The sequence below is a fragment of the Marmota marmota genome, unplaced genomic scaffold (genome assembly GCF_001458135.2).
Source record: "Marmota marmota marmota unplaced genomic scaffold, marMar, whole genome shotgun sequence".
Classification (NCBI taxonomy): Eukaryota; Metazoa; Chordata; class Mammalia; order Rodentia; family Sciuridae; genus Marmota; species Marmota marmota.
In genome coordinates, this window is record NW_025999880.1 from 11,750,806 (window position 1) to 11,766,852 (window position 16,047).

General features: G+C 50.8%; 1 protein-coding gene across 4 annotated transcripts in view; it reads right to left on the minus strand.

Moving 5' to 3' along the window:
- Window positions 1–385: 385 nt before the first annotated feature.
- Window positions 386–16,047, minus strand: part of Itga3 (integrin subunit alpha 3) — a 29,105-nt gene continuing 13,443 nt past the window's right edge. For 2 of the 4 annotated variants that reach the window (XM_048789192.1, XM_048789209.1), the window contains exons 8-25: window positions 14,543–14,631; window positions 14,269–14,405; window positions 14,016–14,102; window positions 13,098–13,165; window positions 12,889–13,025; window positions 12,185–12,334; window positions 12,004–12,101; window positions 11,583–11,730; window positions 11,282–11,350; window positions 10,347–10,426; window positions 10,187–10,264; window positions 9,583–9,685; window positions 9,248–9,430; window positions 8,932–9,054; window positions 8,090–8,203; window positions 6,848–6,946; window positions 2,843–2,968; window positions 386–1,641 (exon numbers count right to left, since the gene is read on the minus strand). In XM_048789192.1, coding sequence (XP_048645149.1) covers window positions 1,486–1,641; window positions 2,843–2,968; window positions 6,848–6,946; window positions 8,090–8,203; window positions 8,932–9,054; window positions 9,248–9,430; window positions 9,583–9,685; window positions 10,187–10,264; window positions 10,347–10,426; window positions 11,282–11,350; window positions 11,583–11,730; window positions 12,004–12,101; window positions 12,185–12,334; window positions 12,889–13,025; window positions 13,098–13,165; window positions 14,016–14,102; window positions 14,269–14,405; window positions 14,543–14,631 — 2,045 coding nt within the window. In that variant the 3' untranslated portion in view covers window positions 386–1,485. Of the gene's footprint in view, window positions 1,642–2,344; window positions 2,486–2,842; window positions 2,969–6,847; window positions 6,947–8,089; window positions 8,204–8,931; window positions 9,055–9,247; window positions 9,431–9,582; window positions 9,686–10,186; window positions 10,265–10,346; window positions 10,427–11,281; window positions 11,351–11,582; window positions 11,731–12,003; window positions 12,102–12,184; window positions 12,335–12,888; window positions 13,026–13,097; window positions 13,166–14,015; window positions 14,103–14,268; window positions 14,406–14,542; window positions 14,632–16,047 lie in introns of all 4 variants that reach the window. The other 2 variants (XM_015495497.2, XM_048789200.1) reach the window with 2 other exon arrangements.

The following is a 16,047-nucleotide window of genomic DNA, read 5'->3' on the forward strand; positions in this document are numbered from 1 at the left end:
GCTGAGGGATCTGTCTCTCTACCCATGTACCATCTTTGTTCTGTGACAGCCAGGACTACCTGTTCCTAAATGCAGTAGCTTGTGCCTCTTCCCACCCCTGCACCCCTCCCTGCCTTTCCAGGCCAGCTCACGAGACTGGTCTGTGTCCCACTGGGTCTGCTCAGGGCTCTTCCCTCATCCTCACCTCTCAATCTCATTTGTGTGTCTATGACCAGCCTTTAGGCAGGGGCAGCCCTGAGAGCAGGGGCTGGTATCTCCTCCACAGATCTTTACCCTCAAACCTCTGAGAGCCCAGCTCCCAGCTCTGTCTACCTGGGGCCAGCTGGGTGGTGATGTCATCATTTGTTTGGGCTGACATGGGGAGGATGGAGGCAGGTGCCACACGTACAAACTGGGAGAAGTTTATTGGTTGCAGTGAGAAGCCTGTGTACAAAGAAGGCACAAGGCGGGCAGGAGCTCCCTGCTACAGTACCGTGGAGGGGGTGGGCAGGGGCCAGGAGAGGTCCTGGGAACAAGCCTTGGCTTCCTCTGTAGCCCATTGGGGAGGGGGCAGAGCCACGTTGGCTCTGGAAGCTGAGGACAGTCAAGGACTCCACCTCTAAGCCCCCAGTTCATGGGCGGGGGGCACCAGAGTGGAGCCTGGCCTGGGGTGGGATCAGGGACAGGCTCCTTCCCTGCCCTACATTCAAGCGTCGCTCCCTCTGTGGTCTTTCCAGGCCTTTCTGAGGCTGGGGTGGTAGCAGGGGATCAGGATTGGTATCTCCTCTGCGTCCTGCCGTCTGCCTGGCTCAGGACTGGTCTCCTGCTCTCTAGAGACTTCCATCAAGCTCCAGGGCAGGCCCAGAGCCTCTGGTCCAGGATGTCCTGCTGTCTGTCTCTGTTCCTTTGGGCTGTCTGCCCTGCTAGTTCCAGGGAGAGATACTTCAAAGAGGTCCATGAAAGAAAGCCACCCTGGGACCTTCTTTCTAGTTTGTTTGCTCCTGGATCACAGCATGCTGGATGCCCCTGGACAGCCTTTAATGGAACCCCAACTCTGTGGCTGGGCCCAGCTGGCTGCTTCCCATCAGTAGTTTACTCTCAACAGTAAAATCGGTCCAGTGACTATGGCTCAAGATGGATCCAGTGTGAAAGGGGTAGGCGTCACCACATTGAGGCCCCTTGGCTAGGTTCTGGCGTAGGCAGAGACTGGGACGGGGTGCGTCCATGTACCACACATGGTGCACGAGCCCAGGGCACGAGCCCAGGGCACAAGCGGCAGGCTCCACGTGTCTAGGGCACAGGGCTGCCATGTGCTCAGCATTGCAAGGTCCCGCTGGGAGGTGTCCGCAGCCAGAAGCACATGCCTCCGCCCAAAGACGAGTGAGTGCCTTGATCTGCTGGTGCCAGCCAAAGGCAATGGCCCCTGTGGACTGTCAAAGGCATAATTTATGATAAATAGGAAGAAAGGGGACACCAGGGGAGGAGGGAGTGGGGTCAGGAAGGATGTCAGTAGTATCGGTCTCGAGTCTGCCAGCTGGTCACCCAGTGCTTCTTGGTGGGCAGAGTGCTCCCTGGAGCTGGGTAGCGCTCCTCCTCCCGGATGCGCACCGCGTGGTACTTGGGCATGATCCGGTAGTAGCGGGTCCGCTTAAAGAAGTCACACTGGAGTTAGGCGAGAAGAGAAAATGCGTCAGCATACAGAGTTCAAGTGGAAGTAAGATGTGCCAGCCTCCCCCCAGACTCCCAGTCCTCAAAGCCAGGATCCTGACTCAAACATGCCCCATGTCCCTGCACTGAGATGGACAGGGAGGATTAGTTTCCCCACCCCAGGTCCAGGAGAAAGAGGAGCTGAGGAAGGCAGAGAGGAGAGGAAGAAGCTGATGGAGACCAAAGGGCAGCCGCAGAGACTACTGGTGGAATGGTGGGCCAGGAGAGTGGGGTGGTCTCCCCTGACCAGCAATGGGGGGTCGGTTGCTTATCCCAAGGAGTGGGGGTACTGCTCAGTAGGAAAAGTGCTGGTTCCCCGGAGTCTACCAGTGCCCTCCTTCCCAGGGGTATAGAATCATCTGGACATGCCTCGTGATCTACAAACATGGGCCTAGCCTTGGCTCTGACCCTTTTGCAATCCCCAAAAAATCAAAGTGATCATGGGGAGGATTTTGTGTTTCCTTCTTGAGGTCTAAGTCCCTGAGAGCTAGATTGGGGGACAGAGGGGAAGTCACACAGAGTAGCCTGCTGTCTTGAGGTGGTGATGGGGACAGAGGAGGTCAGAGCAGGCCCCTAAGCCAAGAGGAAGAGACAGGACAGAGACAGAGGCCCCGGCCAGCTGGGGCACTCGGGGAGGAGGGCCCGGAGGCCGCGTTACCCGGGTGGGCCTGGGTGGGGGCTGCCCCCCTCAGTAGTCGTCCGTCAGCCTCTCCGTCTCTGACGGCTGGCTCTTCATCTCCGCCTTCTGCCTCTTAGCTTCATACAGGGCGCGAGTGCGGGCTCGCTTGAAGAAGCCGCACTGGAGGGGAGGAGGTGGGGAGCGGCCATCAGGGGCGCTGGGGGTCGGGCCAGCAGCTCTCGGGGCTAGGGCTTAGGGCTGGGGATCCTGGAGGCCTGGGACCCGATCCCAGCCTGGTGGTGGGACCAGAGGCCGGAGCTCCTGTGTTCCCCTTTCCAGCTTGCTGTTCCCCCCATGAACCCAGGCAGGGGGTGAGACTAGAGTTGGGAGAAGGTGGGGAGGATGTGGGGTAAAGGTGGGGCTGAGATGGAAATGAGGACTGGGATGGGGAAATGTGGGATGAAGGGAGGGCTGGTGAGCGTGTGCTGGCAGGAGGTCCCAGAGTGGGAGTCCCCAAGGTGGGCTGGTGCTCCTAACCTTCCACAACAAGAGGATGATCAGCCCCAGGAGCAGCAGACCGGCACTCACAGCCACAAGCACCAGCCACAGCTCGATCTCAGCTGGTAGCTCCTCCACCAGGTCAGAGTCAATGTCCACAGAGAACTGGAGAGGGCAGAGGAAGGACTCAGCCCCTGTCTACACACTTAGACCCCAGACTCACCCTTTTTTATCCTAGCTGGGCCTGGGCCTCGGGCCCTGCTGTTTGACTTGATGCCAGTAGGGGGCAGCCAGGGACTGGATAAAGCCCTTGCCAGCCCCACTGACACCAGCAGGTCTACCTGTCCTGCTTCTTTTCACAGATCTGGCTCCAGAGGAGCAGCCCCAGATCTGGGAGGCAGCTTGGCATCTGAGACTGTGACCCACATATTCATATTTGAGTACCAGCTCCATCCCTGATGAGCTGTGTGACCTGGGACAAGTAATTTCACCTCTCTGAATCACCATTTCATGCTCTCTGATAAGGAGATCATAATGCCTAACTCACAGTTTAGTGAAGTGACCAAAAGCATGGGTTCTGGAGCCAGAAGACCTGGGTTTGAGTCCAGCTGTGCTATTCACTAACTGCATGACCTTGGGGAAGTTGCTTAACCTCTCTGTTGCTTATCTGTAAAATGGGAACTATAATAATATCTACCGCATAGGTTGCTAGGGAGGATTAAACACGTTAAATATGAATAAACTGCTTAGAGCAACACCCGCTATTCAGCAAGCCCTCCATAAACATTTACCAAAAAAAAAAAAAAAAGCCACAAACAATGCATAACACCTAGTATTCATCTTCTTTCCCTATAATGGAGTGGTGTGTATATGTATGTACAGATTGAATACCCCTTATCCAAAGTATTTGGGGTGTTTTAGATTTTGGATTTTTAAAAAATATTTAATATTTATATTTGCAGGGATTTTTTTAGATTTTGTTTAAGATTTTGGATTTTTTTTTAATATTTACATTTGCAGAGATTTTACTTGTTGAGCATGATGTTCAAAAAGGTTCAGATTAGGGGCTGGGGATGTGGCTCAAGCGGTAGCACGCTCGCCTGGCATGCGTGCGGCCCGGGTTCGATCCTCAGCACCACGTACAAACAAAGATGTTGTGTCTGCCGAGAACTAAAATAAATAAATAAATAAATTAATTAATTAAAAAAAAAAAAGGTTCAGATTTTGGGAGACTGGGGTTATGGCTCATTGGTAGAGCACTTGCCTTGCATATGTGAAGCATTATGTTTGATTCTCAGCACCACATAAAACAAATAAATAAAATAAAGGTATTGTGTCCATCTACATCTAAGGAAAAAAAAAAGTTCAGATTTGTCTGGGGTTGTGGTTCAGTGGTAAAGGGCTTACTTAGCACGTGTGAGGCATTGGATTCAATCCTCAGCATCACATAGAAATAAATTAATAAAATAAAGTCATTGTGTCCATCTACAACTGAAAAAAATATATATTTTTTTTAGAAAAAGGTTCAGATTTTGAAGCATTTAGGATTTTTGGGTTAGGGCTGTTCAAAATATAAATAAATATGATTTTCCCTGATTATACATGACTTTGAATTTTAAATTTTTTTTATTTTTAAAAATATAAATGATGGGGCTGGGGATGTGGCTCAAGCGGTAGCGTGTTCACCTGGCATGCGTGGGATGCTGGGTTCGATCCTTAGCACCACATAAAAATAAAATAAAGATATTGTGTCCAGGGGCCGGGGTTGTGGCTCAGCGGTAGAGTACTCACCTCGCATATGTGAGACCCTGGGTTCGATCCTCAGCACCACATAAAAATAAATAAGTGAAATAAAGGTATTGTGTCCAACTACAACTAAAAAATATTTTAAAAAAAAGATATTGTGTCCACCGAAAACTAAAAAATAAATATTAAAAAATTCTCTCTCTCTCTCTATATATATATAGATATATATATCTATATATATCTATATATATAAATAAATAAATGATATGGTTGTAGCTCAGTGGTAGAGCACTTGCCTAATAGGTGTGAGGCACTGGATTTGATCCTCAGCACCCCATAAAAATAAATACAATGAAGGTATTTGTGTCTATCTAAAACAAAAAATATTGGGCTGGGGTGTGGCAGTGGTGGAGTGCTCACCTAGCACGCATGAGGCACTGGGTTCAATCCTCAGCACCACATAAAAATAAAATAATAGAATAAAGGTATTGTGTCCATCTATAACTTAAACAAACAAACAAACAAACAAAAAATATATATATATATAATGTATAAATTATATAAAGAAAATTAAATGCTCCCAGTAATTAATTTACTCTCTAGAAACAACTATCTCTATAATCTTTGGTGAATCTCTTCACTTTTTTTTATTGCATATAATCCACATTGATGGGGCCACACTACACACTCCTCTGTGACCGGCTCCTTTTTTCTCTAATATCATCATCCTTCCTTGTCTGTAGATAAAAGCCAACCTGATCTCTTCAGAGGGCCATGCAGTCACTGTAGGAAATGTACCACACTTTATTGACCCAATCTCCTACAAAAGATGTAGATCGTTTCCAATTTTCCGCCCTCATTCACAGTGCTCTAAAATATCCCCATACACTTATCTCCGATACTTGTCCTATTAGCTCCTTAAGATACATTATCATGTGCTGGATCAAAGGAAATGAATGCTTTAAATTTTAATGGATATTGACAAATTCATCTCCAAAAAGAATCCACCAATTTATACTCCAGTCAAAAGAATTTCCCTCCTCCTATCAGCATCAGCCAGCATTACTCTTTTTAGTATTTTCCGATTCGATAGGAAAAAAACTCTTTTTTTTTTCTGTTATTTTTATCTCCTTATGACTAAATTAAACATTTGTGCTGGGCATGGTGGTGCATGCCTGTAATCTCAGAGACTCCTACTGAGGCAAGATGATCACAAGTTCAAGGCCATCCTCAGCAACTTAATGAGGTCCTAAGCAACTTAGCAAGACTCTGTCTAAAATAGAAAATAAAAAGAACTGGAGATGTTGCTCAGTGGTTAAGCACCCCTGAGTTCAATCCCCAGTACCAAAAAAAAATAAGAGAAACATCTGTATTTCACCTCATGTATACTACCTACTTATATTTTTAAATATTAAAATATATATCAATACTTTGTCAAATATTCTATAAAAACTTTTTGAAAAGCAGTTTGTCATGTGTGCTTTTAGTTTCTTTACCATTTCTTTTGCTATATACAGATTTAAATTTTCATGTAATTTGTCAAATTTTTCCATTGGAACTTTGGGTTTAATAAAGTAACTCACTTTCCCCATAATTAAAGGTTATCTTCTGAATTTTTTCTGATATGTTTAATTCCTACATTTAAAATTTTCATCTAAGCCCAACGTATTTTTGTATATGGCTGCACATCAGAATCACCTAGGGTGCTTTTTATTTTTGGTGCTGGGAATTGAATCTAGGGGTGCTTTACCACTGAGCTATATCCCCAATTCTTTTTATTTTGAGACAGGGTGACAGGGTCTTACTAAATTGCTGAGAGTCTCACTAAGGTGCTTAGGCTGTTCTTGAACTTGTGATCCTTCTGCCTCAGCCTCTGGAGCCACTGGCATTACTGGCATGTGTCACCATGCCTGACCACCTAGGGGTACTCTTTTTTTTTTAATATTTATTTTTTAGTTGTAGTTGAACACAATACCTTTATTTTATTTATTTATCTCTATGTGGTGCTGAGGATTGAACCCAGGGCCTTGCATGTGCTAGGCGAGCACTCTACTGCTGAGCTACAACCCCAGCCCACCTAGGGGTACTCTGAAACACCCCTATACCATGGTCCCTTCCCCATGATCAGATTCCACTGCTCTGGAGGATGGTCCAAACACCACAAGTCCTGCAGGTGAACTTCACATGCTACCAAGCTTGAGGCCCACATAGCTCAAGAGTCTTTGCATGCTCTTAAAGATGTCCTATGCTCCATGCTCCAGGCCAGGGTCTGCAGTCCTCATCAACATGCTCACTCACCCACGTGGTCTTGTTCTCCATGTTGATAGTGGGGACACTGGTTCGTAGGAACAGAGTAGCTGAGCCACCTACCCTGACACGGTCAAAGTCTCTGTAATCCTGGAAGGGGAAAGGGGGTCAAACGCAGAAGGCTCTCTGAGCGTCCTTGCTTGTCCCCAAGCACAGCTAATCTCTCACCCTCCCACCAGGCAGCATCTTTAAGCAGCAACCCCAAAGGGTCCATCAGTCAACACAAATGTGCATCATTCATTCCTTCATTTGTGCACCGGGTCCTGTGCTAGATGCTAGGGACAGCAGAGATAATGAAGGTCACAGTCAGGCCTCTGGGCTAAATCTGGCTCCGCACCTGCTTTTGTAAATGAAATATTTGGGACACAGAGCCACACCTACTCATTTGTGCATGGCAGCTTTTGTACTCTGACGAGGGAGCTGAGTAGACGCAGCAGGAGCCATGTGGCCCGTTTAGCTGAAAAGATTTATAAGTGAGTCATGGAAAAAAGTTTGGTGTAGGTGGCAAGAGAAGGCTACAACCCTGAGTCAGGCACGATAGGAGTCACGTGTGGCTTCTCAGAAAGCTCTATGGGTGTCCCGAGGGAGAGAGGTCACTTCAGCTGTTAAAGTCAGAAAAGACCTCACCAATGGCAAAGAGATGAAGCATCTGAAGGAGACCCTGAAGGCTGAGTAGGAGTTGACACATGGAAAATGGGAAATGGCATTTCAGGGGGAAGGAACACAGGGCCAAAGGCTTGGGGGTGCAAAAGGTACAGACACAGCTTCAGATAATGGAAATATGAGAGAAGGTCTTTTTTTTTTTTTTTTTTTAAATCAATGAGCCACATCCCAGCCCTGTTTTGCATTTTATTTAGAGACAGGGTCTCACTGAGTTGCTTAGCGCCTCGATTTTGCTGAGGCTGGCTTTGAACTCACGATCCTCCTGCCTCAGTCTCCCAAGCTGCGGGGATTATAGTGATGGGCCACTGCACCCGGCTAAGAGAAGGTCATTTTGGCTGGAGACAAACATTACACATCCACACACAGACATGCAGACGTCACCCTGGCATGGCCCTCAGTGACAGGGATACTGCTGTGCATAAAACACGATGCTGTCACTGCTATCACACACACACACACACACACACACACACACACACAGGGTCCCTGTGACCCCTGGCTTCACCCTCCCCCTGTTGCTCTCCCCACCCAGGTGGGTGGCATCGAAAAACTCCAAGCATGGGCACTGACCTCGATGAAGGTGCTGTTCCATACCCGAGCCTTCACTGTGACATTGGTGACAATGGAGGCATCAGGAATGGGGCACTCCAGCCACACGCAGCGGGCACGGCCAGTGGAACAGGACTGAGGTGGGCAGGGAACAAGAGACATGAGATGGTCTGGGTCTCTGGCTTCTCTGTGCCTTCTCCTTTCCTTCCACCCTCTAGACTTCCCCCCACCCATGGAAGCTGAAGGAGCCTGACTTCATCTCTTTAGCCACACACATTCCCGGCCTCCGCACATATACCTTTAAGACATGTTCTTTGGGCCAAGCTCACAAAATGTCGGGAACAAGAGTAATGTAAACTCTAGCCCTTGCTTATATAAATGAGGTCCAACCCCAAGACCCCCTTCCCAGCCCCTCCTGGCCTGAGCCTGCCTCCTTCCCTTCAGCTCTGTGCCTTGGGATACCACCTTCAACCTGTCCACCCAGCTGGACCTCTGCTGCTCCCAGGCCATTCCTGTCTCCCTTCCTACAGAGGATGCCTCACACATCCTCCTGCTCCTCCCCAAAACCCAGTCCTAGTGTCCAAAGCCGTGAGCATCCAGGTGGTCCCCAATAGGTAGGGACCCCTTAGAATAGAGCGGTGTCTCCTCCCTTGGGTCACAGTATGGGATGCTCCCTATCAGAACGGAACACCCTCTGAGGGCAGACAGTGGTTCTCTTGCTCTGTCTGGGGGCTCCTGAGGGCAGGTACCACCTCGCCTCTGCAGACAAGGGTCTCCAGTGAATAGTCTCTACCCCCTGCCTTCATGTGCCACCCCATGACGGGGTCAGCATGATGCTCCCCATCCCTGCCCTGACCACTCACCAGCACAGTCTCAGACTTGGCTTTTTTGGCAGCAGCCAGAGTAACAGGTGGTGGGCCCTGGCCTCCCCCTGGGTCCAATTCTCTCCTCCTGCGCTGGGGAGATGGTGGCCTGTCTCCAGGGTCCTGAAGAGGTAAGAGATTTGCTAGGAAGACAGAGGGAAATGTGGGAGCAGGGATGGGAGAGGGAAAAGGCGGGGCGGGGGGAGTCAGGCTCCCAAAGGGGTATGAGGTGGGGAGGGCCTTTGGGTCCTTCAGCATGCAAATGAGATTCAATGCAAATGAGATGCAAATAAAACATTCCTGATCATGAACTTACAGAGAGAGTGAGGTTGAGAGGGTTGACAAGGTCTCCGGGTGGCGAACAGGGCCAGGACCCATTGCCATGGACGGTGATCTCCGTGGGGTAGAGCAGCCACTTGCCATTGGTGACTTCATAGGGCCACTCCAGACCCAGGACCAGGGTCCCCAGGGCCACCAATCCCTCCCCTACTGGGCTCACCTATGGGCACAAGAGATGTCCTGGTTACAGTCTTCTAGCAAACCACTCCATCTCATCAATCCCAACCCTCCCATCCTCCAACCCCAGATCCAGAATGAACCCCCATCAACTTTCCCAGGAGTCCCCAACCAGAACCCCAGAGGCACCCTTACCTGGAATTCATATTTGAGAGGGCTTCCCACGTCCTCCACAGTTTTCATGCCAGCCTCGCCCATCACAGTCCCACCAAAGAAGCTTTGTAGCCGGTGATTCACCCTAGGGTAAGAAAACTTCTCGAGTCATGGGGAATGGGAGGCTGGGGTCCTGGCAGAGAGGGTGGGCACCAAGGATGGTTAACTATCGCTCCTCTGACATCAGATGGACCTGGTATAAACCTTAGCTCTGCCATGTACCTACCAGCTGTGTGGCCTCAAGCAATTTATTTTTCCTCTCTGAACCTCTGTATCCCCATCTGCACAGTGGAGTTAATAACAGTTGGAACAACACAGGGCAGTTGTGAGAAGATGATTCATTGACATATGTAAAATCCTTTGCCCAACGAGCTCTCAAGAAATGGTAGGGATTGATATCTTAGCCCTAGGGTGGCTCGTGCCTCCCCTTCTACCTGCTCTACAGGAGGATAGAACAATAAGGACAATGACTTTTGGTGAAGCGAATCGAAGACCCAGGGGCAGTGGAGACCTGAGGTTAGCAGGCCAAGAGAAGTGTCAGGGGAGCTTGGAGACAGGGAGACATGGGGAGCAGAGTTGTACCCACATGCTGAGCGAGGCCTGGAGCGTGTAGTCCACAGATAGTTTCAGAGTCAAGGGCCACAGGTTATCCTGGTGACTTGATCTGGGAAGGGAACACAGGGGTTGAAAAGAGGCTGCGGATACTACCTCACCCTGACCCAGGCTGCCTTCACAAGGCCACTCACGTGGAGAGCTGCAGCTGCACCTGAAGATCCCTTGTGTGCAGGGTCACCCCTATGACCTCAAAGGCAATGAGCAGCTCCATCTACAAGGGCCAGAGAAGAAAAGGACATTGGGGCCCAGGAGGGGTAATGCGACGGGGAAAGAGGAGAATCAAACAATAAGCTAGGAGGAAGGTTCTCTGGCCTCTTCCTGTCCTAGACCACCTCGCTACCTTATTTGACTCACTTTCCCCCTTTTTTCCCTTGCGATATCTGGACTTTGGCATGACCTTGAGCAAATTACTAAATTCTATAAGGCTGAGCTTCCTCTTCTCTAAAATGGCAGGTACCTCCTCAGAGAACATTGTGAGAATTGATTTTAACATCGCGTAAAAGAAACCTTTGAGCTTAGGGCGGGCACACCCCAGGACTTGGTAAATCGATTTTCTTACTTCCACCTTGTTAGGGTCTGTAAACAAGTCAGGATGGCGCCTGGCATTTTGCCAGAGGGAGTGGTTTGTGAAGTAACGCCAGCGAGCCATGAAGTGTGGAGATTCCTTATTGGTTGACTGCTGTATCTAGTTTATGTTAATTAAGATAAGCTGTGTGGAATGTATATATACCGCTCCTGTCCTACAATAAACGGCTCCTACTCCATCAATATACACAAGTTGCTCGTCAACCCCCCCCAGCCCCCCATCCCCCGGGTTAGTTTGCTGCAGCCGGACTGCAGCACACCTGCTCTAGCTTTGTGCCCAGCTCCCTAGTGGCCCAATTTTTCTTGGTTGCTGGGCCTCATTCCCACACATACCCCCCTCCACCACCACCACCCACCAGGGCCTCCGGGTTCTTTGCTTCAAGGAAGCCCCCAGGGCAAGCAGATGAGAAGGGCAGGTGCAAGCAGGTGAGGAGGAACAGCCTGAGCCCACAAGGAGTGGGAGGATATGGCCTGTGCTCACCCTCTGGTTCCGTTTGAAGGGGTTCCCCAGTTCGCACAGGATAGTCTCATTGGCTTGGCAGGTCCCAGACTGAAGAAAGAAGACAAATAAGGTCAAGGTTGGGCTTGTCTTCCCTCCCACACAGAGCAGGGTCAGAAGCCCTAGAAGCTCCCAAGCAGAAGACACGGCAGGCAATCGGGGAGGCCAAGCCCAGAGGAGGTGGGGACACGATTAAGGATAATGCATGTAAAGAACATGAACATGGGGGTGCAAATACGCTGGGAGCCCTACTTGGGCTCGGGGCCTGGTGGTGGGCACTCACTGGGCGCACTGAGGACAGCAGCAGGGCGGGAGGCACCTCCAGGTTGAGCAGTGCCTCATGGGCATCTTCCCCAGCCCTCTCCCTGCTTGGGGTGTTGGTCACATTGATGCTCAGGAGCAGTTTCCGGACGTCTCTGCTGTACTGGAGCCTAAGGAGAGCAGCCCTGGACTAAGCCCAAAGCCCAACCCCCGGAACACTCCCCATATTCATAGGTCCTGACCCTCAGGTCTCCTAGATGAGGAAAGTTCCTTCTCTGGCCAGCCAGGCCATGCCCCACAGTCTCACCTGGAAGACTTGGCACCTGGCCCATCTAAGTTCCTCTTTACAGGTTCATGTAACTATGAGGCCCCGCCCCAAGCCCAGTGAGCCAATGAGGCCCGTTGCGCCCTTGGCCAATCAGCACTGCTCTTTAAGAGCCCACCTTTCCAGCCGCTGCAGCTGCTCAGACACGAAGTACGCTTGCATCTGCAAGTTGCTGTCGCACTTGTTGTCAGGCCCACACTCCTTCTGGAACTGGACCTGGGGCAGTCGGAGGTGTGAGAGGCTACACCCCATAGAGCGAGCCCTCACCCTGCAGCCCTCCTGGCTCGGGCCCCAGCCACCTCGGTGTGGTTCTCCTGAGTCTGCGCCTGGTTGAGGACTGGATAGGCGTCCAGAGACCGCGGCCCCAGGCGGGGACGCTCAGGCATCTTCAAGGGTAAAGAGTAGTTCATGGAGATGACAATGGGGCGGAGTTTGTCGCGGACATTGTCCTGGGGAGAGAAGGCAAGCTGAGCCAACAGTGCCCTCTCCCAAGTCACCCTCTCCTTACATCACCCTGAGCCTGAGGGAGAAGCTGGCGCTCTCTCCAACCTGAAGACCCCCTAAGTTAGCCTTGAACCCCTTAGTCCAACTATCAGATTCAGACTTTCTACCATCTTGCCTGCCCCCAAGAGATGAGACTTTGCTCTCCCTTCTGAGGTCCCTCCAAGTGGGGTTTGAGCCTCCATTCATCTATTCCCCAGGAGGAATTCTCCCCTTCCATTTTCAATCTCCCTGGAATGATATTGAACTTGCCCGTCAATCATGGACTCCTTTTTTCCCCAGAGGTGAGCTAAGATCTCCCACAAACCCCTCCCTTTTCTTAGAGGTGAGAAGGCCCTTGGCTCCATCCCCACCCGGGGGGCTCTATCTGTTCCCTACTGTGTGCTGGATACTGCGCACTATACCCTCATCTAGAATCCATCCGCCTATAGCATTCCAGGCTGACTGCCCCTCACCCTTGACCTGGGGGAACACGGGTCTCCACCCTGTGCTCCTCCCTCACCATCAGGAGCAGCTCCAGTGTCTGGCAGCGCGTCTCAGGCATGGAGAAGAAGCCATGGAAGACAGCTGACTGGCTGCTGGCAAAGCGCAGCCGGGGCGGGCGGCGGTCCCGGTCAGCCTCCAGGGTATAGGCCAGGGCTACAGGTACACAGGGCAGTCAGTAAGTAGCCAGGTGAGCGTGCTCCCCCTCGCCCTGTGCCTGGCACTCACTGATGTTTCGCCTGTAGTTGGGGTTCCCAGCACTCTGGTTGTAAGCAAAGCACAGCTCCACTCGCACACTGTTGGTGGGAGGACAAGGAGGGACCCGTCACTGTGGGGCACAGATAGCCAAGCCCTAGCTCTCACTCCTGTACTAGGTAAAAGGGAACCCAGGGCCCTTCTGGGGAAAGGCAGGGACAAAACTGGGGCATCCACAAAGCTGGTCTGTGGTATCTCTGTCCCATTCCATCCCACTCCCCTAAGGCCAAAGAAAGTAGGGTTAAAAATCACAATCGGGAGAACACGCCCAGAGAGCAAGACTTGTCCAAAGTTAAGAATTAAGAGCCCTGCCCCGTCTTGAGCCCAGGTATCTGGATCTCCAGTGCAGACCTCCTCTGTCCACCCACCACCATTAACACCACTTTCTTAGCAACTAACATTTTTTAAGCACTTAAGGTATATAAAGTTGCTGTTCTAGGGATTTTTTTTTTGATGCATTGTCTTATGTAATTATAACAACCCTGTGAATTGTTTATTAACTCCTTTATAGGTGAGGGATCTAAGACTCAGAAATGAATAATTTGCCCAGGGTGACACTTCCTTCTTGTGCACATCCATCCACCTAAGTGTATTCCTCTTCCCTCTTCCTCAGAGTCCTCACTCCTCAGAGCCTGCCCTCCCCCACAGTGCACAGCTGGGGTTTTAACCCACAGTTCAGAGATCCTTTTCCTAACCAATATACTCTACTGCCCCCAATTCCCTCACTATCTCCTGTAAGAAATTCTGCTTTTTAATGAGGCTGGATAGGGACAGAAATGCTAGTCCCAGTATCAGATATCTAAAGGTGAGATATCAGGAGTGGCCAGGGGAAGGGCTTGGGGGCTGGGAACCCTTCTGGCCTGCCCATACATGAGGAGTAGATGGTCTCACCAAGAGGTGGCTGTGCACAGTGTAGGGTCCAGCACAGCTGGCCTGGCAACCAAGGTCCTGTGGAGGATGTTGATGACGGGCCGAGCCCTGTAGGGACAATAGAAGCAGGGAGATTTCAGTGCCTCCCACCTGCCCCTGGCCAGGGCTGGGGCTCAACCTTCTGTGGACCTAGTGCTGAAGATGGACGAAAATGGACTCCACACAGACAGAGATGAGGGGAGAAAGGCTCCTGTCCAGCATCCCCCTGGCTCACCGCAGCAGTACAATATGGTCCGACAGGCTCCCTACAAGCAGGTCTGGGTAGAAGTTCTCATCCACGTCCATTTGCCCACTCAGAGAGTAGCCAAAGGTGGACAAGCCAGGAAGCCCCAGCTTCTCTCCATGGATTACCTGGGGACAAGGGAAAGGGGTAGAGTCAGGTTCTGGGGAGGGAGGCCTGGGGAAATCTGGAAGGGGTGGGTGAGGGAGAGGAGGGAAGGTCCACTTCAGGTGGCAGGGGCAGCAGAGGCGTCCCCGGCTTTTCATACCTGCTGGGGCTGTCTGAGGAGCCCCCTGGAGCTGCTGTGGTAGATGTACACTTTGCCAAGGCCTTCAAACGGGGCTCCCACCGCAATGTCTGGGAGGAGAGGCAGGACAGCGTCACCCAGGTACCAGGCCCCACATCTCCCGAACCCTGTGCTGCAGGCCACAGAGCCCCACGTGGCATTGACCTCACCCTGCCAGGCGGTGCCGACAGCAGCAGGGACATTGCAGAGGTCTGCAGCTCAGGGTTAAAGGTGACCATCTGCAGCCCAGGTGCTTCCTTTTGCAGGTGGGAAGGCAGGTTTCGAAGAGGGGAAGTGATTTCCCCACAGTCACGCAGCAAGTCAACGCCACAGGCAAAGCCACATCCTAGATTCCTGAGCCCTGCCCAGTAACTTCCCCTTTCCACGTCCCCACCAATCTAATCCCTAGATATCCTGGCTCTTCTTCTAATGCCATTTATCAGCAGGGCCTAAAAAGGAGGTGTTCCCATCTGTGGCTGCCGCAGAGCCCTCATGAGGGTGCTGTGGGGTAGGTACTATTACCTCCATGTTATGGATGAGGAAAAAGACTCAGGAAACCCAGAGACACAATGAGTGAGGGAAGAAGAGGATGTGTGAGCCCGTACCTGATACCAGGGGCTGGGATTTTAATCATATCCACAGTGAACTTTTACTTCAAGTGTCAAGACTTAAAATTCATTATTTCCACAAATGAACCCAAAACATTTTATGATCTTCTTAAACTTCACTGAACTCATTCTCATTTTGCTGCACTTGACCTCATAGGGTCTGGATGATCAGAAAGCCAAGCTTGTTAGCAAACTATGTCAGCCACAGGCAGAAACTAAACGAGCCTTCCATAGGAAGTGCTTGGGCTTTACCGCCCCAAGTTTCTGGCACCCATTTTGTCTCTTCAGAGGTCCCTCTGCCTTTGGTTCCTTTTAGTTCTCAGCTAGGTCCTCAAAAACTGAGGTTGTCAGAGAAGTGACTTCTGGATAAGCGAAGGGCTCCCGTGGCAACCAGGCTGACACCCTGATCTAATCCTCTCCACGACACCCCAAGTCCTACAGAGCACTGGTCATACTCCTATATTAGGGCCCCCACCTTGTCCAGTTCTAATCATCCCACACCTGACACATGACAATCCTGATCTCATCTCTCCTTCAGTCCTACAACCTCCGCCAGAATCATCTTTCAAGGTATGAAGCTATATCATATTGCACCTCTGCTCCAAAACTTTCTCTGGATGTCCCTTATACACCCCAAAACCCCAATTAGCCAATAGAAAGCACCAGTTCCTCTGCCTGGCTTTCAAAACACCCACCCCGAATCCCACACTCCCTCTCCAGCCTGTCTCTGATGGAACATCCGCTAGATTTGGCACATGGATAAGTTCCTGCATTCCCACTGCACCCCTTCTGTTCCTTCCCATTATGTACTCTCAACCCATCCTTATCAACCACTTATCACCTCCTCCAGGATCACCTGTCACCCTCTGCACATCCTCC